At 40.7% G+C, this 25,153-nt stretch overlaps 1 protein-coding gene across 2 annotated transcripts in view; it reads left to right on the forward strand.

Annotated features, from left to right (window-relative positions):
• The first annotated feature begins 557 nt into the window (after nt 1-557).
• The window catches only part of TFDP1 (transcription factor Dp-1), a 39,589-nt gene continuing 14,993 nt past the window's right edge, over nt 558-25,153 (forward strand). For both annotated transcript variants that reach the window (XM_026046195.1, XM_026046197.1), the window contains exons 1-2: nt 558-635; nt 13,803-13,869. In XM_026046195.1, coding sequence (XP_025901980.1) covers nt 624-635; nt 13,803-13,869 — 79 coding nt within the window. In that variant the 5' untranslated portion in view covers nt 558-623. The remainder of the gene's footprint in view (nt 636-13,802; nt 13,870-25,153) is intronic.

The raw sequence follows: 25,153 nt of genomic DNA on the forward strand, positions 1-25,153 counted from the left end.
GAGGAGCGACCCCCCTGGGCGCCATCGCCGCCGGGCGCGCTCCCCTTCCCTTCCCTTCCCTTCCCCGCGGCGGCGCTTGGCGCGGGAGCCCCGGAGGAGGAGGAGGAGGAGGAAGAGGAGGAGGCCCCGGCGGGAGCGGGGGCTGCCCGAGCGGCCCGGCCGAGGGCGCCGCGCAAGGCCCGGGGGGAGCCGGCACTTGAGGCCTAGTGGTGCCGGCCGCGGGAAACGGGGTGAGGAGGAGGAGGAGGAGGAGGAGGCCGAGGCAGCGCCGCCTCTGCCCGCCCGGGCAGGGACCCTGCCGGCCTCGGAGGGGCCCTGCCCCGCGGGACCCCCGGCTGTGGGGCCAGGGGAGCCCCCACGGGTGGCGTAGGGTGGGGGGAAGGGGTGCTCCCTAAAAAAAAAAACAACAAAAAAAGCCTTTATATATATATGGATTTATATATTAAATTATATTTGGTGYTTTTTAGTGATTTCTGCTAAAATAATAATAAAAAAACAACTTTCCCGCCTTTCATTCTCATAGCTGGTGTTGTCTTCGCTTGCTCTGCAGGAATTAGCAGCGTTGTCTGTGTGTCCTGCAGCCGCCAAGATTTCGGGAGGATCGGTTTCTAGGCTTTGGTAACATGGCAAAAGATGTGAGTATGTTTGCAGTGCATCATAGGTGGAAGTGTAGCCGTGGCGTGTGGGCACATATAAGTATATAAACATATATATGTATTTATAAATACATATATATTTACTAGCAGAAACAAACCAGGTTATGCTTTGCAAGAGCTGGCAGTAGCGGTTGTATGAAGCAGACTTTTTTCTGTGCTGTACACCAGCCTGGTCTGTGTTTATCACCAGATAAAACAGCATAAAGCCAGCTTTATATCTGCAGCCATTTTTGAGAGTAATTATTGAAGACACTGCTGCCCTCACAAAAGCGTGTGTAATGGTGGCACTGTGAGTAGTCATATTGTACACTAAAGATAATTGTGTTCAAATTGGGTTTAGAAAACCCCACATGCATGAAATAACATTGGGACATTGGGTTGTCATGGACTRCTCCCTAAGTGTTACTTGTTGACAAGCGTCAAAACAGGAGTATCAGCGCTAGCCTCCTGCTCCGGGAGGCAGCGTGTGGCAGGGGCAGAGGATACGGCTTGGTCTCCATGTAGATTCGGTGTTTCCCAGTTGTCTGCCAGAAGATGCTGATTGGTGTCAGTGAAAAGGGGCTTTGGGGACTTTCATCATAGACTTTCATTCATGGACTTCCACGTTGGAGGCTTTGGTTCTGTGGTCTACCTCTTGAACCATCTACAGCTGAGCCAAAGGCTGCAGAGAAGGGATACGTTTGGTTTTTACCCATTTCAGCCCATTTCAATATCTTTTTTTTTAACAACTGAGAAAAGAGTTTCAATAGGTCCCTCATTGAAAACAGAATTCTTTGTTTATGGCTGCCATAACTTGACTTTCATGTTTCCTTGTGGACAGCAAAGATACTACTCTGTATCCCATTTAAAATATATCTTCACTTAAACCCACACAACTGAGAAGCTAAGGAAAAGTGGTATAACCTCAAATTCTGCAGGTTAGAATTTGATGTGAACTGTTGAAGGATTCAAGCAACAAGAATTTCAGAGCAACATTGATTAGTTTAACAGATTGATCCTGCAAGGAATTAGAGTAGTTTAGAAGGACCTGAAAAACATCTTAATGTAGAGAGAAGCAAGCAGAAATACAGAGTCACTCGGAGCTTGCCTGGCAAAGATAAGCGAGGCCCAGGACGTTACCGATAGCGTTCAGGGAATGAAAGGCAGTCTTAGCGGGAAGAAAACGAGAGAGGAGCATTAGAACAGGAGAAGAAATTGAAGTAGTTGCAAGTAATTGGGATATTAAAGTACATTTCCTCAGTGTTATCTTTGGGAAGAGAGATCAACTCGGTGAGGAAGCACTGGCACCTGTGAATACTGATGGATATCCTAGAAGGTCTAGGAGGGTATAATTCATAATGGCAAGGAGACATTTAGGAAAGAAGGACATGTTAGAACGTTCCAGACTGTCCTAGAATGGAGAACAGCTAAGGGAGGAATGAAGAACATGAGGAAAGGATCCTACAAATAGGCATAAAAGTTGTTTTCAGTGTCTTCTCAGAATAGTAGTAGCAATTAGCTGAATGTAGAAAAATGGTAATGTAGATTTTAGGTGAAATTTTAAGTGTAACTGAGCACTGCTAGAAGCTAATTAGAAAAGGCCTGAAATTTTAATTGAAGGATTGTCTAGTCTGTTCTTAAAAAACGCTACGTATATTTGTGTCTCAGGAAGAGGGATGAACTGCTGCTTCTTTTTTGAAGACCATCCATTCCATGCCTGCCATTACACCATGTTGAAGGACATGTTAATGAGCCTTGGAAAGGCAAAATACATTTAAGTTAAGAAGTCTGATAATAAGCCATGCTAGGTTTGATTTACTGCTACAAGTAGAGATGCTGATTGATGTAACACTTTTTGATTTTTTCAGAAAGGAAAATGAGAACGATTCTGGTACTTTTTTCTCCAAAGCCCAAGTTCATTCTGTAGTAAAATGGTGGAATTAAACATAATAGGGAAAAAGTCACTGAGTTTCTAGGCACTGAGTAATTCCTGCACCCCTGTAAGCTGGAACACCGTGACATGGAACCGCCAATGTGATCAGTGGCTCATGGTTGGGCTGTGTCACCTACGGAGCGGAGCCGCAGGGCGCTGCGGAGAGGGGCCCGGCAGGCGCCTCCACCCCTTCCTTCCCTTCCCTTCCCTCCCCTCCCGGGGAGCCCAGGCGGCCGCGCTGCCGTGCGGCTGGTGCCCTGGTGATAGCGGGCGCCCGGCGGGAGCTGGGGCAGCACCCGCGGCAGCAGGAAGGCTCCGCGCCGCTGCCCCGCTGCTGCGCCAAGGCCCCGTTCTTGCCCTCTTGTTGCCGCCTTCCAGCTCTTTTATTTTCTTCTTTTTCTCTCTTTGTAAAATCTACAACCTCTCAGCTGTAGAAAAAGTACCAGAATTGTTCTCATTTTTCCGTCTGAAAAAAACCAAAAGGGTTACATCAATCAGCATCTCTATTTGTAGCAGTAAATCAAACCAGGTATGGCCTATTATCGGACTTCTGAAAACTTAAATGTATTTTGCCTTTCCAAGGTTCATTAACGTGTTCTTCAACGTGGTGTAATGGCAGGCATGGAATGGATGGTCTGCAAAACAGAAGCAGTAGTTCATCCCTCTTCCCTGAGACACAAACATACGTGGAGGTTTTTAAGAACAGGCTAGACAATGCTTCAGTTAAAATTTCAGGCCTTTTCTAATTAGCTGCTAGCAATGCTCAGTTGCACTTAAAATTTCACCTAAAATCTACATTGCCATTTTTCTCAGCTGTAGATTTTGGGCCTTCCAAGTCAAATGTTCATAGAGGCCTGGAGATTGAGAATTTGMTAGAGTATTGGAACAAATAGGGAGCATGATGGAGAAGGCTGAAAATCGATYATTTGTTTTTTAGAAATGAGTAAGTAATTGCAAAGGTACTGAGCAGATGTGCTGGCAAGATCATATTTATCAGTTATTTTACCAGATCTAAATAATGCAAAATAATAATTTTATATATATCTCTTTAAAGCTTTCTACAGTCTATGTTAAAGTGCAGATTTTTGATGAAATATTTTTATTTCCTCTGACATGCTCCAAAAAAAAGTAGAAAAAAAAGATATTAATATTTTTATATGAATATCTTTTTTTTCGTATTTAGCTTCTTCATTAGGATCTTGAAGGTGAAGTTGAAAAGTGTGCTCACAATTAATGTTGCCTTTAGATAAACTGAAAAATGCTGCTGAAGGAAAGAAACGCTAGAAGCTTGTGCAAGCTCGAGTGTATGTATGATCTTTTCTTGGAAAACGGGGGCTGCCTTGTATAGAGAGTGAGGGATCTGGAGAGCGGGGTGTTTGGGGTTTAGGAAGGACAAGCTCGTGTTCCAGTGTGAGCTAGTAGCAGTAACAAGCGTGGTCAGTGCTCGCTTTGCACTTTGCGAGGGTTGTGCAGAGCGGTGAAGCGGCTCCAGCAGAAGCTCTAAGGGGCAGGCTGGCTGTGGACCATCACAGTGGGGTCCGGTGGCCTTGCGACCACAACAGCAGGTTGTAATTCAAAGAAGTGCCTGGAAACGGGCATGGGAGGGAGAGAGAGGATGCACCAYGGCTCTGAGGAGCGTCTGCACCTCGGAGACACGATCGTTCTCCTGCCTGCCAGCGACCACGACAGGCTGTGCACAGACACAGGGGCAGTGCAACACGTATGTTTGCACCAYGCATGTCCTGTGTGAGCAGAGCGAGCCCAGCGTGGGGAAACCACCTTGCCTGGCCCAAAGTTAGAGTCAGTCACGTGTAGAGGATCTCCAGAAGCTCCAGTTTYGTCATCGCTCTTCTTTCTGGTTAATCAGGGTGATTTTCTAAGAATCTGCAGAGTCAACTCTACTCTTCCCTTGCTTACAGTTTTGTCCCGGGCAGGAGCCAGAGGTGCCAGATAACGGTGTCCTCAGCTAACATGCACTGATCCCTGATCTCGTGCAATAGGGCAATAAAATAAAATTTGCTTGAGGGCTACAGTTTCCAGAAGGAAATGGTGATGTGGCCATCCTTGGGAAACTTAAAACTAGGCAGGGTGAAATACTGACAGAAGCAGCAGGAATTACTGTAGCAAGAAAACAAATTATGTAACTCTAGGTTTTCTTGGTCTTCAGACTCGCAGTATTGGACTGAGGACTAGTTGCTGGTTAGTTTTATATTCAATTAGATGTTCAATATTTTTGAAATTAAGATAACTACTTCTGACTTATAATATCAATGGTTATTATATTCTCCTCCACTAATTTACCTTTTCCTTTTAAACTTAACAGAAAATCAGGCTTGTGGCATGACTCCTGTTCTCCTTTCAGTTATTTCTGTTGCAAATGAATTTTTGATGGCTCTGAAGCAGCCATAAAGAGAAGCTTGTGGCTCCCTGCTTTAAGACCTATTTTTGAAGAGAAGAATCAGGAACCACCTTCAGTACCTGGGACTGTTAGAGAAGATAGTCCAATCTGTGGTAGTGCAGTGAGTTCTGGGGAAAAAATGGGCTAAGCAAAAGGAATTAGTAAGATTCCTCTGTTCTCAAAAATGGTGTATATAATAGTTGCATTATGYGGCAGCAGTTGTTTGTAATAATTTCAGCTGTTTACTATTATCACATGGACTGTTTCCAGTCATAGAAAAGAATTTTGTCATGAAAATTTTGCAGTGAAAAATGAACTTGATATTTCACAAACTTTTTTGACCAGTACGTCATTGTTCGCCTGATAGGAGGTCTCCCAAGCTCAAATATCTTTCTTGAGAGCTCTTCATTGGAAAAGTCCTACTTTTTTGTAGGTTGTCTATAGTAGCATTAGTTTTGGAACCTTTCATTCTAAAAATAGATTTTTTTTTCCTCCAGATTTCATGTTTTGTTTTTACTGTCATTTTTTTCTTGAAGTAGTTTGACTGTTTTTTTTTTTTTTCTCTTGATCTCTGGCTTGCGTAGCAGTATAAATAAATCTTGAGGTGTCTTCTCAGTATATCATGGTGCCTTCCTTTACATTGTTCAGTACTAAACATGTCCTTTGCACCTAAATTTGCAAAGGGAGCCTGTGCACACCTGTAAATTCTGAGGACATCATGTAAGAAATTCTGCCTGGGCAAAGTTCAGCACATCTGATGTTACTCTTTAAGAGAAAGGTAAAGATGTAGGATTTGGTTTTGTTATGTGTTTTCCTTTTTTTCCTCTGCTTTTTAATTGAGTGATTGGAAAGTGTTTGGATGCATCCAAYCAATTTATTGAGCAGAATGCTTAAAAAGAAAGGGCGGTAAACTTATTTCTTAGAGCATGCATACATGTTCAGTGGGTCTGTTTCTTTCCCTCAATTGAGTGGATCTGGGCTACTGTACAGTGAATTTCACCAATATATCCCACAAGTTGTACCTTTCATAGTTTTCATATGGTGCCTTTATGTCAAATCCAGGCAAGTCTTCAACAATCTTGAAGATTCCACAAACTTAAATAAAGTTACTGTTGGAAGCATGAGAAGCATGTGTTTGGAAGCTCTTTTTACATGATGTGCTTAGATAGTATCGAAAGGTCTTTAAAAACCTTTTTCGAACTTTTAAAAATATCACCATGTTTTTCCTTTTTGTTTATATACTAGTAGATTCAATAGGACGGATTAGAGAAGTTGAATCCTTAGTAGAGCTCAAACGTCTCGTTCGGTGTTTCATTCACTTTTTTATGGTATCATTTTAGTTCAGTGACTTTTAAGTAACTATTTTTATTTACTKTAGTCATTCCTCATATGTTCAGAAGTTTATGAATTGAAAATCAAATAATACAATGAAGTAAAGTTCTGGAAAAAGTGTTTCAACCTTGGACTTCAAAGTTTTTTTTTTTTTTTTTTAAATTTCTTTAGAAGGAGGCAGAAGGAAAAGGATCTTAAAGCTCTCCTTTGTACCTTAGGCATAACACAGGAGTGTCTCATTTTGCCTGTATTGGTTTATATTTAAAAGACAAAGAAAACARCAACTCAGAAGTTACCTGTCAGCTTGCTGATTTATTTGTCCAATTAAGTTTTCCAATAGCCTTTTTGTATTTCTCTAGGTATTGCATGTTTTACTTTATGGTAGCAGCTGTTTATAGATATATATCTGTAGTGTAAAACTACTGAGTAAATTTGTGTGTGTGTGCTGACAACTTAAAATGATAAACAAAACACCAGCTTTTAATAGTTCAGTTACAGTAGGGATCTTAATGTATCACTTATTTCAGCGATTATATTTGCTTGCCTGCATGTAACTTAGTGGAGATTTATTGTGGCTGGTTAGAATTAGCGGGAGGAAAAATGGCCTGGTCTCTGCTCAATGTTCTGTACATGGACTTTGTTCTCAGGAAAACTTGATTTTAAAGGTTGACAATGGCCCTTACACCCTCAAAATAATCAGCTACCTGTGTTGTGTAGCTTTTCATTTGCATTTGCCATGTGCTGCTGTTTCACATTGGTAGCTACGCAGACTGATTTGAAAATAAAATTGTGAGTTGCTGTAGCCCTTTAATACACTGAGGAGGAGATAGTGAGGCAAATGACTTTGGGATGAATTCTGCTTAATGTTATTTGTTGAATTCTACTGTGGTTCGGATGCTGTTGAACAAACTGCTCTAAGAATTTGGCTAGAGAAAAAACAGTCTATTAAGGTCAAATCTAGGATCGTGTAAGAAGCAGAAGCTACTTGTGGAAATGGCTGCAGATTGTTTGTTTGCAGGATTATTTATAATTTATTGTTGTTTATTATTTTCTCATTAGTTCAGCTGGTAGAAGAGGCAAGCCAATGATTGAAGTTTAAGATCCCTCTTTTCAGTGGTGGACAGGGATAGGACTAGAGGAAATGGCTTCAAACTGAAGCATCGGAAGTTCCMCAGGAACTTAAGGAAGCATTTCTTCACTGTGCGGGTGACAAAGCACTGGAACAGGCTGCCCAGAGAGGTTGTGGAGTCTCCTTCTTTGGAGATCTTTAAAACCYGCTTGGAYGCAGCCCTGTGCCACGTGCTCTAGGTGACCCTGCGTGAGCAGGGGGGTTGGACTMGATGACCTCTGAGGTCCCTTCCGACCTTGGGCATTCTATGATTCTATGATCCCTAAGGTGAATATGACCAAAGGTGCTTCCTTCCTATCACTTTGCAAATACTTTTGTGGAGGAATGCTAGCTTCAAAGTGTGCAAGGGCCATATCAGCCAGAGTTCAATTACCAGCCAAAAGAGTGGCATTTGTAAGAAACAAGCCAGTATAATAAATTGACTTCTACAATRTTTGTGCATCTGTGTGGATATACAATGTTTGTGCATCTATGTGGGTATATAAATGGGGCCACTATTTGACTCATCATCAAAGTGAGGGTTTCATCTAATATGTAATCTTTGAAGAATTCTGAGCATATTACTGTGCTTCAAAAAACACCCCATAAAGCCAATAGTCTTGMCCTGTTCAACGAGATGACATTTTGTGTGTGCGTGTAAGACATGTCTGGGGGACGTGCATTCACACCAGAGCCTTTGCACAGTGTGGAGATGGACAGTGCTTAACTGAGGTACTCTTCTACATTTGATGTTTATTTTCACAATTTTCTGATCTTTTAATGTYGTTTTGCCTTTAGCCTGCCAGCTAAGATAACAACTCAGCTGACTTTTTGGGACCCTTATGGTATAGCTCATTGCAGCGTGGTTGACAAACATTAATCTTCACAGCCCTGCTGGGAGCTGAGGGGGATCCCTGTTTTGGAAACAGGCAGTGGAAGCCCAGGCGGTTAAACAACACATCTGAAAATTTGGCAGAATCAGACTCCAGAAACCTGGCTTCAGAAGTTCCTTCATGTTCCTTTGTGCAGTATGGCACAGTGCTCGCCACTTCATTTGCAAACTAGCAATTCCAGTCTTTTAAATTCAAGACCCTCCTTTCTCCCACTGCAGTCCTCCCCCTTATTCCTTAATTGTCTTTTAATTTCTGTGACGAATGAATTGGATGTCCCATAAAATAGTTGTCTGCTTTTGCATGATGATTCATTGCCAAAGCATTTTGCTCTAGTCTGTGAATGAGAGTCCAATGGAAAAAATTAGTTTGTGATCGTCTTTGTTAAGGATGACATCGTATATATGGATAGGTGTGGGAGAAAAATTAGCAGCCTTATTTCTAACTGTTTCTCCACTTTGTAGACCTGTTAATTTCYCACTTATTTCTTTATAGCTTCCTGATAGGAAAACGAGGCCAACAACAACAACAAAACACATTGTCAATGAAGTGACACATAATAAAATTGCACGTGAATGGCCTTTGTGTTTATTGCCTGTTCTTAGGAGGTAACATTCTAGGAATTGTCATCCTCAGCGGGTCAAATTAAGGTGCATCCGTGAGATGTGTGCGTTTTTACTGGTTGGCTTAGGAGATGCTTGCAGATAGCAGATGTGTCTTCCTTCTTTGACAGACTTTGGGGAAGAATGGACTCTAGTGGAAATAGGTTTCCTTTCCAATTTCCTCGTTTCCTGGTTCTGTCCTCATTGCTCCTCACTTGATTAATCCTCTCAGTCTGGTCCCAGATTATTTACTTCGTCAGTCCTAGTTTAATTTAGAATAGATTCTAATTCTTCTAAATTCGTCTAAATTCCCGTGTCCTGCCCACTACCATACAGGACCTGATCTCCATGCCCAACCRAAGCGCTCTCTTCAGTTCTCATCAGTTCTTTTCCCTCTACTTCAGCAACTCCCACTTTCTCTGCTGCAGCCCGTCATCTTCCATGTGATTTTTCTGGCTCATTCCAGAGCTCATTTCATTCCCTGCTTGTTTTTCCGTGTATCCCTTTCTGACTCCCATTCTTTAGGCAGTATTCTGTATTTGGCACCCACTTTTTCTGGTTTGGTTGTTAGTCCCAGTCCCATGCCTCAGTCTAGTGCTAACAACAACCAAATATTTCTATTCAATTAACTACCTTTTGACAAATACCTCTGTTTCTTCCAACTCCTTTTTTTCTTCTGCCTCAAGCTCTTTCTCAAGGAATATAATTAAAATGTGCCTAGAAGCTAGACATAAAAGGACTTCTGTGACCAAAAAAGAAGAAAGTTCTGTTATTCTATTCCCCCTGTTTACTTATCCCAGCAAAGAATGAAGATCATCTCAGTTTAAACCTAAGAGAGTTAGCACTTGTGCTTAAGTCCTGCTTTAGCCCAGCTTCTACCCATGGTCACACTCTTTGTAGTTTCCTTGTCCGTGAATCCAATTTCAGCTCCTGTCCTTTCCGTTTAAATTAAAGTTTTAGTGAATAATTCTATGCCAGTTTTTATTAAGAAATTGAGCCGTAACTCTGGAAAGCGGAAGAAGTGATRCTTTTCTAAGGGGGTTGAGTTTCTAGTGCATGACCACAAAGATTACAGAAATGAGCTTGTTAGCAAGGTAATAAATTATTTTGTGACAGTCTGCACTACAGGATTTCTTTTTTTTTTAATAAAAGTGAAATTCCCTGTGTTATTGGTAACATTGGTTTCAGCTTATCAGCAAATAGTTTTTTTTCCTAAATTGACTAACTCTCAGGCCGAAAGCACTTGCGATTTTTCAGCTTCTGCTTCTAAACAAAACCGCAATCGACTTTCCCGCCCTTGGGCCTGCAGGGAGTCTCGTGCGGGGCCAAAGTTACCTCGGTTGCATTCGAGGTAGTTCAGCAGCCCATTTCTTTCCCTAGGACTTGTGACACGTTCAGTGAGACAGAGCCTCAAGGATGAGCTGGGGTAGCAACTCCAGCGTAGGTTCTGTAGCTGTAGTTCTCAAATGTGCTAACTTGTCCAAGGGTTTTGAACCTTCTTTGGCCTATGGAAGGAAGAGCTATGTCTGTGTCCAGGCGTGAAGTTCCTGTAGCTTAGATGCGAAGCTGCAGTGAGTGTCAAAMGTGTTTGTTTTTGATCATTGTACATTTTGTTGAACTATGGAAGGGACACAGGGTGAAAATATGTTGTCTTTTCCTATACTTGTTACCCATTTAGGAGACTGGGTTATTTTAAATAGGCATACAGAAATATACAGAGCCAATATGTCTCTGTGAAATTGTGAAGTTGCAGTCCAGTTGTTGAAACTAAATCAGGTGCTGGAAATGAAATGTTAGGATGTGATATTATTTGTAGCAGCCTTGAGATTATCATCAAAGGACGTAATGCATCTTGAAATGGAGGATTGTGAGAAGATCATCACAAAAGAGAATATGAAGAAATTACATTATCAGGTAAAAAAATCAGAACGCTTTGATACAAATTGATAGATAAGGTCTGAAAGCTAAGTGCATTTTCCCATCATAGAACAGAATTTCCTTTCAAGTTTAAACCCTTCTTGTTGGAAGGTTACTCTTATACTGGGGGAGGAAATCAAATACGTTTTGTTCAGAGTGGATCTGTGACCACGATTATACTTAATGGGAGTAGGGTCACGTTTTCTTCTCCGTTCTGTTGTCTGTCTTTATTTTGAATGTTGCTTTGTGCTAGATGCGTCTAGGAGGAGTAATCCTGGTCTAATTAATTTTCATTAGAAATAGCAGCAGCTTGAGGTGCTGTTTTCCATGGGATTTGATATTAGTCTTCCCAAGTAGTTTTCCTTGGGCTTTTCATATTCATACTCTGTCATAAATGAATTTTTAACTGCCAGAACTGAGCCTTCCTGCAAGACACTGGTATAAATAACCTCTCTAGTCTTCTCGGGTTTCCTGCTTTCCAGGGAGATTGTTCTTAATATTCAGTTGTTCTCTGATTTTTTTTTTTAATTTAATTTCTTTTTTTTTTTTTTCCCAGATCACATTCTATTGTCGATTGAAATGCAGTATTTTTCCTGAATTTCTCTAGTTTGTTTGTGGCTTTCCCAAAAGGGTGGATTGGCGCATACAGCACTACCCTGCCACATTGTAGTGCTGGGGTAGCCTCAGTCTCTTTCCAGAGCTGTTCGTTGTTTGGGGAAATTTTATTCACTAAATTATTAACAAGAAAACCTAAAGCTCATCAGGTGATTTGCTGTTGCAATTGTGATAGTTGCTTGAGTAACAAAAGATTTTTTTAGAAATGGTTTTGTTGCAGAGCATCCTAGTTTAAAAAAAAAAAATAGGAAGGACCTATAAATAATTGATTACTGAATTACCTAATTTGCTAATTACTGAATTAATTACTGAAATAGTGATTGCTTGCATTTGTACTTATCTGCCCTTGCAGAATAACGCTCACGGCTTCAATATTTGGGTTTGGATTATGACTGGAACTGAGGCGGGAACTGGGCGCGCGCTTGTTTGTGCCCGAGAAGCTGCATGGATGCAATAAACTGATACTGGTTAATCCGTGTGCTTTGAAGTGAAGGGCACATCGCAGAACAGAGCAGCCATTTTCCCCATGGGCCGCAAGTGGTGAACTGAAGACATTTAATATGTTTTCTTTCTCTTCAGTATATTTTTGATTCTTACGGAAAAGAATTGGCAGGAATCCTAGAGTGTAAACCTGTTCTTTCTATTGCTGAACAGAAATTGAAGCATTGCATTTTAAATATATGTACATATATATGACAATGAGACTGCACTTCCTGTGTGGTTTAGCACTTGTTGTGAAATTAAGGTAGTCTAGTTATGTAATACTTAGCAAAAAATTATCCTCACATAATAGAGTGGGTTCCCCTGTGCTGGAATATCGTATTGACATAGAAGGCAGCTCTAGCAACAACGGAGATACTCATCTCTGTGATACTCATCTCATGTGGCTGAGTTCTTGCTCTATTGGAAAGCATTTGGCAGCTTAGAGGGTGCTGCAGCCTGCTGCACCCCACAGTTGTGGGGTAAGGGGAACGAAGACTTGGGCTTGTAGATGGTGAGATGGTTGGGAATGGGCTGGTGGAGCTGTCAGTCCTTCAAGGAGACCTTGGAATCCCTACTGAGGGCAAGGGGGAGGGCAAGTAGGGTTGTTATCCTGGTGGGTTGTCTGTGCTTGCAGCCCTGCTAGAACAAGGCTATTCTGTTACTTTTGGGTGGGAAAAATAGGAGAACGGAAGACAGAAATGCCACAAGCTCTTCATTTTATCCATCACTTCCTTTCTCTGCCTGGTTATGCCTTCTGTGTGCCACCATGTGCAGGCCACTGCACTTGATGATTTCGGTACCTCCCAACCTGCTTGCAATATTCATTTTTTTTCTTTTTCTTTTTTAATTCTGCCTTTTCACTGATGGCAGAAGAGCTTAGCGGTTTTCCTGAGTTCTTACCTTGCTTAAGAGAGGATCCCTGTGCTSCACCTGGCTCGTAGCAGCTCCACAGCATCCCCTAGTGGCTCCGTCACCCCGCAGAACTAAGGTCTCAAAGGGCAAATTCTAGGCAGGGTTGATTTTAAGTTGATCTTCAGGTTGATTTTTAAGGGGAAGGCCTTGCTGTTGGCAAATAAGCCAGGTAACTGCATTGTGGAGGCCCCTARTAGCCTGCAAGCTACCAGCAATGCAAAATTTAACTAGGAACTAGTGTCCATAACACGACGTGCTGTGGTAAGTGCAAGTGTTGGCTCTAAATGGAAGTGATACACGTGGCCTGTGGTCCTTTGTTCATTATTCTGTCAGTGCTGTTCTGTCTGGAAGTACCATGAAATCAGTGATATTTTCCCTYCAGAAATTAGTAGTAGGTCTTTTTGAATAACTTCCACTGTGAGCTTTCTCAAGGGTTGGTGTGTACTTTGTCCATTTGTATATGATCCTATAGCTCTTTTGTTTGTTTAAGAGCTTTAAATTCTGATTTTAAAAACGTGGTTTTAATGTCATTTTTTTTTTCTAATAATGATTAAAGCTCTGTCTACAAGAAGTACTATTTTTTACTATAATATTTAACTTCTGTATTAGGTAGATAATACCTACCGATAGTATCTGTAGTCACAGGTGTCAGTGGTTCTTGTTAGAAGAGTTTTCAGCTATCTTTTAAAGCAACACATGTACTGCGGATCCTATTAGAGTTTAGATTAGGACACAAAACTGAGGTAAAAATGAAAGGATTTTCCTACTGCTTTTTCAGAATATGGTGTTTGTAAGATGTACAGTTCTAAAAACTTGGCAAATTCTATTCCATAAAATGTGGTATCAGAGTGGCTTTTTTTTTTTTTTGAGAAAATTGGAGTGGTGACAGCAGAGTCTTTTGGCATGATTCAGTCTATCTTTAACAACAAAAGACTGTCAGTATTTGTAAATTTAATGAAAGTTACTTTCTTTAATAGGCTGGACTAATTGAAGCCAATGGAGAGCTTAAGGTGTTTATAGACCAAAACCTAAGTCCTGGAAAAGGTAAGAGAAAGATTTTTAGTAAGTCTCCCTATTTCTTGATTTTGTAGTTGTTCATATAGTTATGACTGCTTTTAAACTTCTTTCTTAGTGTATCTCATGTAAAAGTTTTCTTAAATTGTGTTCTGTATACTCAAATACTAGATTTGCTATGGCTTGTAATTGCCTTTAAACTAAGGGTGAAGTTTAGTGTTTTAATTGTCGCCCACATGTAGTTTTCTCCTTCGGGTGGCTATGTTAAAATACAGAGGCAATGATGGTTTAAACCACCATTTGGATCAGAATGCTTCAGCAATTGGAAAAAGACAAGAGCTGCAGCAATTTGAAGTATCATGACTGTTTGTATGATATTGCAGCCTGCTAGTGCCTGTCTGAGATGATATTTTCAGTGGAATGCTTAGATTTGCAGATAATGGCAGTGCTCGKGCTGCAGTGTATGTAATGAAGCCTACAGGCTTGACATAGGCTATAAACTTCAAATTGCTAGGCAGGCTCAAAAAGAAAAGTATCTGAACACTCAGGGAATTGGGCTGCATTTTCAATTAGCGTAACTGAGGGGGAAAAACAGAAGCACACAATGTTCCAGCAACCTGCAGTTCCAGGCAGCTGTGCCCTATCTCTGGTTSTGCTCTATGTGAAAACCACTCATATGGGAAAGCTGCTTCTGGAGGGAGACTCTGGAACTATTTTTGRATTTCCTGTTAAGTATATTCTTACCAGTTTGTATGTATTTCAGCTTAATACGTCTTCTCTACAATGTCTGCCTACTATTTATAAATAAAAGGTGTGTATCTTAATGACTCCCAGCCCAACTAGCCATTTTTTTTTTTCTAGTTTCTTCATGAGTTAGGCACATTTTCCCTAGGATTTTCCCTCTAGACAGTCTGGGAGACTTTTGTCCACCCGTTTGATGAACTTTCTTGAACACAGGTAACCAGAATGGTACATGTGACTCCAGGTGACATGTTAGTTATGTTTGTACAGAGCTGTTAATAATTCTTTTGTGCAATGTCATGGTTGTGSTTCACAGCCACCTTGCAGTGCGTTTGGTGAAATGGCCCTTTTCCTCTGCTGTTGCTTCCACGTGATGATAACAGGTTTATGCTTCTGCGTGACAGATGGTGTGTCATGATGTTTGAACAAGCAGGGTGAAATTTTTTAGGACAGTCATCTGCTGCTTGTCTGATGCTCTCCTAAACCTCAGTGTTGACAGAATTGTGGGCTTTCTGCGTTACTGGGTTGCACTGGTAGACTCTGTTTGCAGCGAGCTCCATTAGTGAGATTCCTCTACCCTGATAGCCCTTTTCAGGGGCTATGTGAGAACTCACTAGCATTTCTCTTGACAGTTTGCAGAAGTTCTCATTTCTCTCACCACCAATTTGACCAACATTTTTGTGTGTATAGTATAGTGACTAATATGAARTATTTTACAGGAATCTCAATAGACTTACCACTGTGATAGTCTGTTAAATAAAAATGTATGTTGCTTTAGGTAAGGAAATTGAGCTTCCCTGATCCGCCTTTGAAGGAGAAGGCACTATGGCCTGAGTATTGGTATTAATGTGTATTAACTGCAGAAGGGATGCTTATTTGTGTCCACTAGGAAGAACTTACAATGCAAACAAGCCAGTACATTATTTTTTTGATACATCCTTAAGTTTCCTTCAGCCTGCTTTCTACAAGGTGGTCTACAGCTGGTCTACAAGGCTGTGGAGACATGTAATTGAATGAACTGAGAAATTACTCTAGCGTATCTGCCTCCCCCCACTCCAAGAAGCAACAAAAAATGCACTTGATCCTTTACAGCTCTACCATTTTGTTGGCCCCTATGGGCAGTAAAACGGACTGTTCAGTAGGGCAGATATGTATGGAGATCTTGTGTGCCAATATATTTTACACTACGTATGAGTTAAGTTTCTAAGCCCCTGTTATCATCGGTGGAGTCAAAACAGTGTGAGGTCTAGCTAGTAAGAATTGGAAAGGTGACTCTTCCATGATTTCATAGTTTTAGGGAAAAAAAAGTGTATTGGAGGAAACAGGATTCAAGTTACTTTGCTTTTAGAATTTCTAAAATTAATTTCAGTAGCTAAATATTTTATTTGAGGCTTGTAACTCCGTTCTTAATCCAACGTTCTTAATGAGTACCAACACAAGCAACACACTGAGCTTTCCTTAGTTAATGTCTGAGCAGCACTGCTTTCAGGAGAGTTTCTAAAGGGTAGTGCTCAGCAACTACAGTTACTACTTCTACTAACTTGATTATTTTACATTTCTTACCTTTAACTTGTCCTTATTTTATATGCCGGATTTAACACAACAGATCTTTTTGTCTATAGAATATTCAGATGTAGAGTGGAATTTGTTCACTAAAATGGCATTTATTTTTCATTGTTACCTTCTAGTAATTTTTTTTCCTATGATCTTTGAATCAGTATTTTAAGTGCAACTCGTACACAAGCTAGTATGTGCTTTCTCAATAGGAGTTGTGAATGTTACGTAACAAAAAAATGTCTAGTGCTGTCCTGCTAAGTCTGTGAAAGATTTCTGTTAATTTTGTGACAAAGAGGATTCTGTCCACAATAATGGATGTGGTAAGTGTTCCATAGACCATAAGGGATAGCTTTTTTTAAAAAAAAAAAATGATATTTGATACGGTGATTCTTTTGAATTCCTTCAGTGACAGGAAGAGCAGAAATGCATCTGGTTTAATTCAAGAATGAGTTAAAGGAGTTCAGGAAGAAACTTTTCTATTCTGCTCTGAGGTCCATCGTTGAGCATTTTGGGTTGCTGTGTTCTTCTCCCCTCAGCTTTGTATTTCATTAAAGAAGGAGTCTTTTCTTGAGAAATCACAGGTATATCACAATGAGAGTTTGGGGAATGTCCAGCTCTACTGGCACTGGATACCAACATAGCAAGTCCCCTGCTGTGTGAGACCAGCAGTTTGCTTAGCCCAGTCTGCTCGCCCCAGTAACATCAACAGGGGAAACTCTTCAGGGAGAGGATGAGCACGTGAGCCGAGCTGCTTAATGTGGTACGTTCCCTTAGTGCTTTCCTAGCATTCAGGGTGATTGGGTTAGGAATATTCACTGGTGCTTTCCCTCCTCTTTGGGAATAGTCTGATTTTTGGGAAGCTCAGGAGAGTAAGAATGTAATCTCAACAAGTTCTTTTTTGATTTCTGTTTCTCTGTTGCTAATTGGTGTAAAGGGGATCTGAAGGCGGTTTTTATAGGTACATGTTCTGTTTGTGAATATATTTTTAATATGATATAGAATTAAGGCTTCYAAATGAAAAATGACCCAAATTCTTCAGGCTATGATGTCGATAATTCCTGTGAGAGGTGTAAGATCAGATGCCAATTAAATTTCAGTACTAGAGACGTCACAGAAACTTTTAGAGCTTTTTCTGTGCTTTGTGTATTATGGGATAGATCAGGTGAGAGCAAATGTGATCCAATTTAACTTGGTACAGGAATGATGTGGGTGCCTGATGTTGCAACTAGCCCTCACAAGTCTGGGATTGCTGTGCAACTTCTTAACGGTTTTAACTAGTTTATGAAAAAGCAGAAAGTACTTTGAGAAAATGTTTTCAAACCTTATATTCAAGTTTACAAGCTTAAGCAGGTGCGAGTGGCCTTTGAAGCAGCTGGAAATTACTCTGGAATATCTTCCATGGGAACTGAATTATGAGACCAAAGAGCAGAAGTAAAGAATTAGATGGTTTTTATTACTTTTAAGTAACTTGAAACCAAAAGTAAAGTCTGTGGTGATAATCTGAGTCATCGACATTCTTTAAATCCTCAAATCATATGATTGTTTTATCAATACAGTATGTAGCCTTTGTAGAAGATTTTTTTTTTTTTTTTTATCATGATGAAGCTTTGGAAGTTAGCCCTTCAATTGAGACATCTGTACAGGGTATGTACATTTGAAGGCCTTTTGAAATAGCTTGAAAATGAACTATAYATTTTTAACCTACAGTAGCAGAAATCTGGGACGTGTGAATGGAAGAGAATTTTTGCCTGTTTTTGTTTTGAAGACTGAATTTTGTCGAGTAGAGAGCTCTCATTTCTTAGGTGAGTGATGACTAGGTAGAGTGCCGTGGGCGAGTCCTGCCCAAATGTCCCAAAGCTGTAGGGCTGGGTTAGGGAAGCCCTGCCCTTGCCGTCACTCCCTGAGCAGCTGTCGGAAAGAGGCCACAAGGCCTCACCAGCTTGCACTGGTTGAGCTGGGGTGGGCATTCTTGCCGTATAACTCCCTTTGCAGACACTGTTCAAAAGCACAAGCTCCAGGCGGAGTTGGTTGTTTTTTAAAAAAAACAATGATTTATTTATTTATTTTTAATGAGGAAAAAGTAGTAAAAATAGTGTTCAGCTTGCAACATGTGGTTCGAGTAATGCATACAAATTTTAGTAAATTCTTTAGTAAAATGGCATTAGATGTARCACCATTGGAGAAGATGGTTTTGCTTCAAAAATTTCTTCAGTATGGAAAAAGAGAAGTGTGGTTGGGTTGTTTGTATTGCTGTTATGTGTCGTAGAGATGAGGGGAAGCTTTTGTGCAGCTTCAGAAGCAGCTCGGCGTCTGTTCACCTGTGTTCACTGGAGCTGCTGTGTGTTTCCACTGCCAGCAAGGCATTTAGCTGGGAAGTTACAGACCCAGGAAAAGCCGTAGCTGCTGCAGCTGCCCGGGCAAGGTGCAAACTGTCCCTTGCCTTAGGTGGTACCGTTAGCTCTGCCCACTGGAGGAAGATTCTCGCTCCCAACTTTGTTCCTTTGCCGCTGAGAATTTAGACCAAAGGGCTGATTSGCCAAGTAAAAGCTCAGGAAAGTAGGAATCCAGTGACACACCAAATGATATCAACCTCTGTTTGATCTGATGCCGTATGGATTCCCATACCTTATGAGGGATTTAGAAAATTATACAAGTTATATAAATTAATTAATCTTGATGCAGATGCATGTGTTGAGAGAAGTGTGGGGAGGTTGTTTATTTTCTAAGTTTTCTAAGTTTAGTTTCTAGTTTCTAAGTTCCTTGAGTGAGGAAATAGGGCTAATGCAGATTTTCACTGTGCTTGATTCAGGGTGCTCTTGAAAATAGGAAATAACGTTATGAAATTAGGMAAATAATTTCTTTTGGAAGACTTGTCTTTTTTAAGGAGGTGAGGCACTGCTGGCTGCTTGCATCCAGGTACAGCTTTTCAGTGCGATGCTTGCTTTGAGATGAAYGCCAATATTATCTGGATTTCTGGGCTGGTGGAGGTCAGAGGCCTAAATCCCCACATTTGCTCCAGAGTAGTTGATGTGGCACAAGTATCAGTGTGGAGGGCTTTGGCGTAGCAGAATAACAAAGTTAGTTTTCTGGGATAAGCCTGTGTTCTGGGAAGGGAGAAGGAGACGGGGCAGCTCCCAGGTATTTCCTAGCATGCAGCTTYGCTAGTGCCTCTGTTACACACAGCAGTAGACAGCTGCATATCCCTATGGCCTGTCCCTGTACTACTTTATATTACAATAAAACTACTGGAACTTATATAGTCAACTTCACTTGCAACGTTGCAGAGGAATGCCAAATTCCTTTGGAAGCAGGGATGCAAGTTTCCTTGGCTCCTTTCAAAAACCTCCAATTGCTTCCCTAAAGAGCAGGTTGCTGKGAAGAACCTCGTGCAGGGCCCTCTCTGTTGCCTGTTGTCCTGTATTCAGGCATGGATGTTGCAGAAATTGTGCCCAATTTAAGCCTAATAAATCCTCAAATTATGATGACAAGCTGTAAGAATTTTAAATAATAAGTGAAGCAATGCTCGAAAGGAACCCAAATTGTGATTTATGTCTCTGTTCCTTCTCTGGCAACAATATAAAGGAGAAACTGTTTTACTCAAAACAGAAAAAGAGAGTAGTTTAATTGTTGAGTAAAATTCTGAAGTGTCTTGATTGTACTTGTTTACTTCCTGCATACCTTCCCTAAAATACAAGGATAATCTTATTTGGATATTCTTCTTCTTCTTCTTCTTCTTCTTATTATTATTATTATTTTTTAAACACTCTGGGATTAAAATTCAAAAAAGCCACTTAGGAGGAAAAAAAAGGGGGGAGAGGAGGAAAGGAATCTAATTCACTCCTGGAATTGCTTTGGAATATCTGCCTGGCTAACTGCCGAAACCTGAAGTTACTCAGATCCACTCTCTATGTGGATTTTGACTGATAATTATAATAAGTCATTGTGAGGCTCAGAAAATGTTAGGGAGTTGGAGTGATGGAAAGAATTTTTGAAAGGAGCTGGACATGTAGAACTTAGGCTTAGTAAGTGTCTGTTTTCTGCCAAAAATGACTTAGCAATGAGTCTTACAGACTTAAAAGCTCTGCTGTTCAGAGAAGTTGTATTTCAAGGAGCGCTGCAATCTTCTAGTCTTTATTGTTACAGTGAGATTAGAGTTCATACTTCAGTATTAKATAGGAAACTGTTCAGCTCTAATCGTGCTCCTCGCTTGTGAGGGCATTTGGTGGAAGGAATTCACATCAGGTAAGTGAGAACCAATAGAGTTTAATATTGTGTTGAAATTAAATCTCTGAAATGAATTTTCAAATGCCGAGGAAATTTGGATGGTCTGTCTCATGCCAGTAGGTGGCAATATTGGTGTGTAACCGGAAAATATCTGTGAAAAATTAAACTTCTGTCTTAAACTTCAAAATAGAGTTTCACATTGTATGGGCATAAATAAGTAGAGTTTTGTTTTCATTTCACATTTGATAACTGAAAATCTAAGTCAAATGTTTAGTTTTGCAGGACATATTTAGCCTTTTAAATTTCACCACTGCTTAACTGKAAAATTTTCCTTCTTGTTCTCTTTGTTCATCTGGCAAGAAACTTTTGGAATTTAATGTTGTTGTTAACTTTATTTATCAGATCAAACTGTGTCTGAGTTTTGATGCTGACTGAAATTGTTACTCTGGAATGGAGTAGAGACAGGTCTTGGAGCCTATGATTCCCCTTTAGCAAAGAGTTACATGCTTGAATATTGGTTATGAAATGACTGTGTTACTGCAGCTCAGATGATTCCAATCATATGTTGTTTTTCTTAAATTGTTAGGAAGTTGAACTCTTGCTACAAATAGGAATGATAYTAAAAATGTCTTCAGCTAAGGGTAGATGACACCTTTTATTTCAATACAGTGTTAGAAATACTGAGTTAAAAAATGTGGAATAAAGTATTATTAGTCGTATCTAAGGCTGATAAGACAAACAGCTCAGACTTCTAGACAATCCTCAAGCACTCACAACTGCTCTATCAGTGTGTTTTATTATCAAGGTGATGCAGCTTGCTCAGTAAACCAAGATGCTCTTTCTTGCCTTGGCCCACGCTGGAGACCGTGGGCTGTGTGTGTGGGCAGAGCTCAGGGTGGCCYGATCCCTTCTCGTTAACAGAAGACACCAAGCTATACTTGTATCTAGCTACTATTAATGCATGCGTGGTGGCTGTGGGAAAGAAGTTAAAACTACAACRTGCTTAAAAAGATACTTGAGGAGTTGGCAGCCAGGGTCTAATCATCACTTCTGCCTTCTTTCCCAGATCTTCTAAGTGCACCTTTTGTAAACTGACTGTCTTAATCTAAGGCTGCTCAAATTGGTGCTTTGTGATAAGGAATGTGTTTTTTATGATAAGGAGTGATCATCTTTGTAGCTGTTGCGAGCTGGATAGCAGGCACTTGAAACACTTAAAACATCACTTTAAACTAGTGTTTTCATACTAGATGCTCTTCAAGGCTCCTCTTAAACTTAGAAAAAAAGTAGTGGTTATGGCTAAGTGGGGTAACACAGAAGAATAACTGAAAACAGCCCTTGAGGGAGCTGTTGGCACTTGATTCCCACTTCACCTTTAGCTACTGTTGGGATTGAAGGAGAGAGTTGTCAGACACCAGGATGSTCGCAGTGCTGAGACAGCCTAAAGGGTCTGAGACTTGGCTAYGCTGTTTGCTGCTACCGTGGTGCTGTTGGGACATGCAGAAAGAGGTGGAAACCTGTCTCATAATTCATACAGATAAGTTCTGCTGTTGTGATAGCTTGTTGTTTCAGGATGTTTCCTTTGGATATTTCTTCTGTTACCTCTTGTCCAGGGATAGCAGCCTAGCTTTATTTCTTTGAGGACTTTCCGCAGCTTACTTGTTTGCGTCCTGATTACCTTCCATCCCCCCCTTTCAGTAGCTGTGGGCTGCTTGTTCTGTGCCTTGCTTCTTGTGTTGAGTAGAGCTGATGCTCTGGGCTCTGCTCTGCTGCTGCCTGAAACAGGGTTCATGCTCACCTGTGCATCTGCCTTTGAATTATGTGGAGATTTGGACCCTATATATTCTTCTGCTCTCCAGGGAGCCTTTTGGAGTCCTCAAAGGCACACATTAATTTTAACAAACTAGACACTGCTCCCAATCTTCAATTCTCTATGATGAGCTTCCACTGTATCTTCTATATCTGTAAAACTGGGATTTTGAGGGAGTCAGATTCCTGTTGCTTGCAGCACCTCCGGGAAGGGCCCCTAGAGCCAGGACATGGGGCAGTTCTGTTAAAGCCCTGAGTTGCAGCTGGCTGAGGAAGTTTCTGCATTAGCAGAGAGCAGGCAGCTGAAATTTCCAGGTGTATGGGGTAGTAGGGAGGTGCTTCTGATCAATGGAGGAAACTCATCCCTAATTCTTGCTGCTTTTTTATTTCTTGATATTCCTGGAAAAAGAATGGTCACTTTTTGATTACAACCTTGTAATTTTTCAGATTTCAGGTCTCTTCAGAGGGACCMTGGGAGGGGGGAGTATACGACACTTGGAAAACAGGGCACGTTCCACAGTCAGTGACTAGTTTACTTTCATTATTTGCTTTCATTATTTATTTATTCATTCTATCTGTTTATTTGATGGAAAGGTTTGCAGCCAGAATTAGGCTGGTTTGTGTTTGCTTTGCAAAAGAGTGACCGTAAAAACATTTTCTTAGTTGTATTGATGCCGAATTCCCTCTTCCTCTTTGGTCACTTCTTAACAAATAAGAAAAAAAGTCCATTGGGATCTTACAGATAACTCAAGTTGCTCATAAATTCTATTCCTGTTAATACTTTTCTGATTCCCCAMATAAAAGGCTGAAATGTTCCAAAAGGCATTTGGTCTTCTTGAAAGTGACAATCACAATGGGATCTCCAGTGTCAGTGCCACTTTCTCATGTTTATAAAATAGGTATTTCCCATGATTTTTTTTGGATGGAAAGTCTCATTGGTTTTTTTTTTTTTTGGTCTCCAGAAGAAACCTGTTAAGCTTCTCAAATCACATTCTCTTAGCTCTGAGTTGTATCAGAAAATTGATACCTTATTTTCATGAGATGTCAGATAATTTAAATAATTATTTAAAATAATGTTCATACATGGCTGTATATCACTGTCTGCTTTATTGCTAAAGTTCCGCAAGGGATTCTTTCCTCTTGGCCAAATTCTTGGTTTTGTTTTCATGTGCAAACCAAAGTCTAGACCAAAAATTCTCCGCTAAATGCCAGCAGTAACCAAGGACACTAATTTACAGTGTTTCCGTGGGGAAAAATCACTTATCTRTAGTAGTTTGTAGGTTAGTTCATAGATAGGTTAATGCAAGCTTTTGTGCTGCAGCATTTGCTGTTCAAGTTTTAAACAGCATTGCTGCTTGATCCCATCTTAATCATCATCTCCTGTTTGGAGGCGTTATGGAACTGTGCGTCARCTAAGTTCTACTTCCTTTGAGGTTTAATGACTACAAATGAGTACGGATATTAAGTAACTATCCAAACTGGCTGGAAGTTGAGAATTTAAATAGTAATGCCCTTTGGGATATAATTTTCTGTATATGTCTTTTTAGTATATTTCTTAACTTATCATTTTCCACTCATTTTGAGGCTTTAGTACTTTGGAGAAAGAAGAAAAAAGAAGTAGCAGGGTCTAGCTGTATTAGTGTGTGTTTATTTTGAGAAGGAAGACAGGTTCGTGCCAGGGGAACTGTCYGCAAAGTTTTAATTTTACCATGCTAGACAGCCACAGCATCACTTGGGCACCATATACCGTGTTATGCAAGGTACACTAATTGCTGTAAGATCAAGTAGCAATAATTAACAAATAGTAATATTCCTGTGAATAAATTAAGCCGTCATTGACGTGCAAAGCTGAGTACATTATTTCTGCTTGTTCCCTCAAAACAGACTGAAGCTAGAGTATTAAGTTAGTAATGGCAGGGTTATTCATGAGCAAACGTACTTTTCTGTATACTTCTTCCACAGAAAAAAAGGTATGTTTTTTAGGAACCTTTAAATTGTCAGTAATGGTTGGAGAGCTTCAAAATGGTGAAGAAACATAGTGTGCATGTGTTCTTCCCTTTGTGCAGATCTTTCATGTGCAAGATAACTATTCATATTAATAAAATTACGTGAATAATGTAAGGAGGCTGGAGATCATCTTGTCCAAGCTTCTGATCAAAGCAATGGTCCCATCTCACTGACTTTCTGTGCATCTCTGCCTCCAGGGAAGCTGCTGGGTTTCCCCCACACGCACATACCTTGTGCCTTGGCCACCCTTTTTTCCAGGCTGAAGTGCTTTAAACTAGCTCAGCTTCTGCTCATACCTCAAATGTCCCAGCACCTGCCTGTCTTAGAGGCCTTCTCCTGGGCTGCTGTTTTTCACTGCTTGTCTTTTGGGGCCCCAAACCGAACACGTTCCTGCACGTGCCGTTCCAAGAGTGCTGCAGTAGAGCAGAGCGCTGGCTTCCTGTGGCCTTTTGGCTTTGCTTTCCCAACTGCAGCCCGAGAGGGTATCGAGTCTTCACCGCTGTAGCGGGGTGTGTTCCTTGCCCGTGCCCACGCTGGCCTCAGCAGAGCAGCTTCCTGCACGTGCCCTCGCGTGGGGTTGCTCTGTGCCAGCTGCAAGGTTTTGTCTTCGCTGGTGGCATAGGAAGTTTTGAAGGGGTAATGCACAAGAGCATAAGGAAGAGCTCTCRTGTTCAGCATATCCTAAGAATCAGGATAATAGAAAGCAGCATATTTTGCACCATTTCTTAARTGATTCTGATAACTGCAGGACAGTAAGTCTGAGTGCTTTTTTAAAAGCATAAAGGATAGAATTGGTAGCCGTAACTTCTCCCGTTACAGCATTTATCCTTAACATGGCTTTTCTAGAGCGAGGGGAAGAGGGAAGTCAGGCCTTTTCAAAGTCAAGCTTTGAAAGAATCAACAGTGTATGGATAAGGGTTATCTAATCAAGACGATGTCCTTGGATATCTGTAACAAAACTTTTATCAAGGTCCTTAAT

Source organism: Nothoprocta perdicaria, unplaced genomic scaffold, assembly GCF_003342845.1.
Source record: "Nothoprocta perdicaria isolate Ctin4 unplaced genomic scaffold, notPer1 scaffold_426, whole genome shotgun sequence".
NCBI lineage: Eukaryota > Metazoa > Chordata > Aves > Tinamiformes > Tinamidae > Nothoprocta > Nothoprocta perdicaria.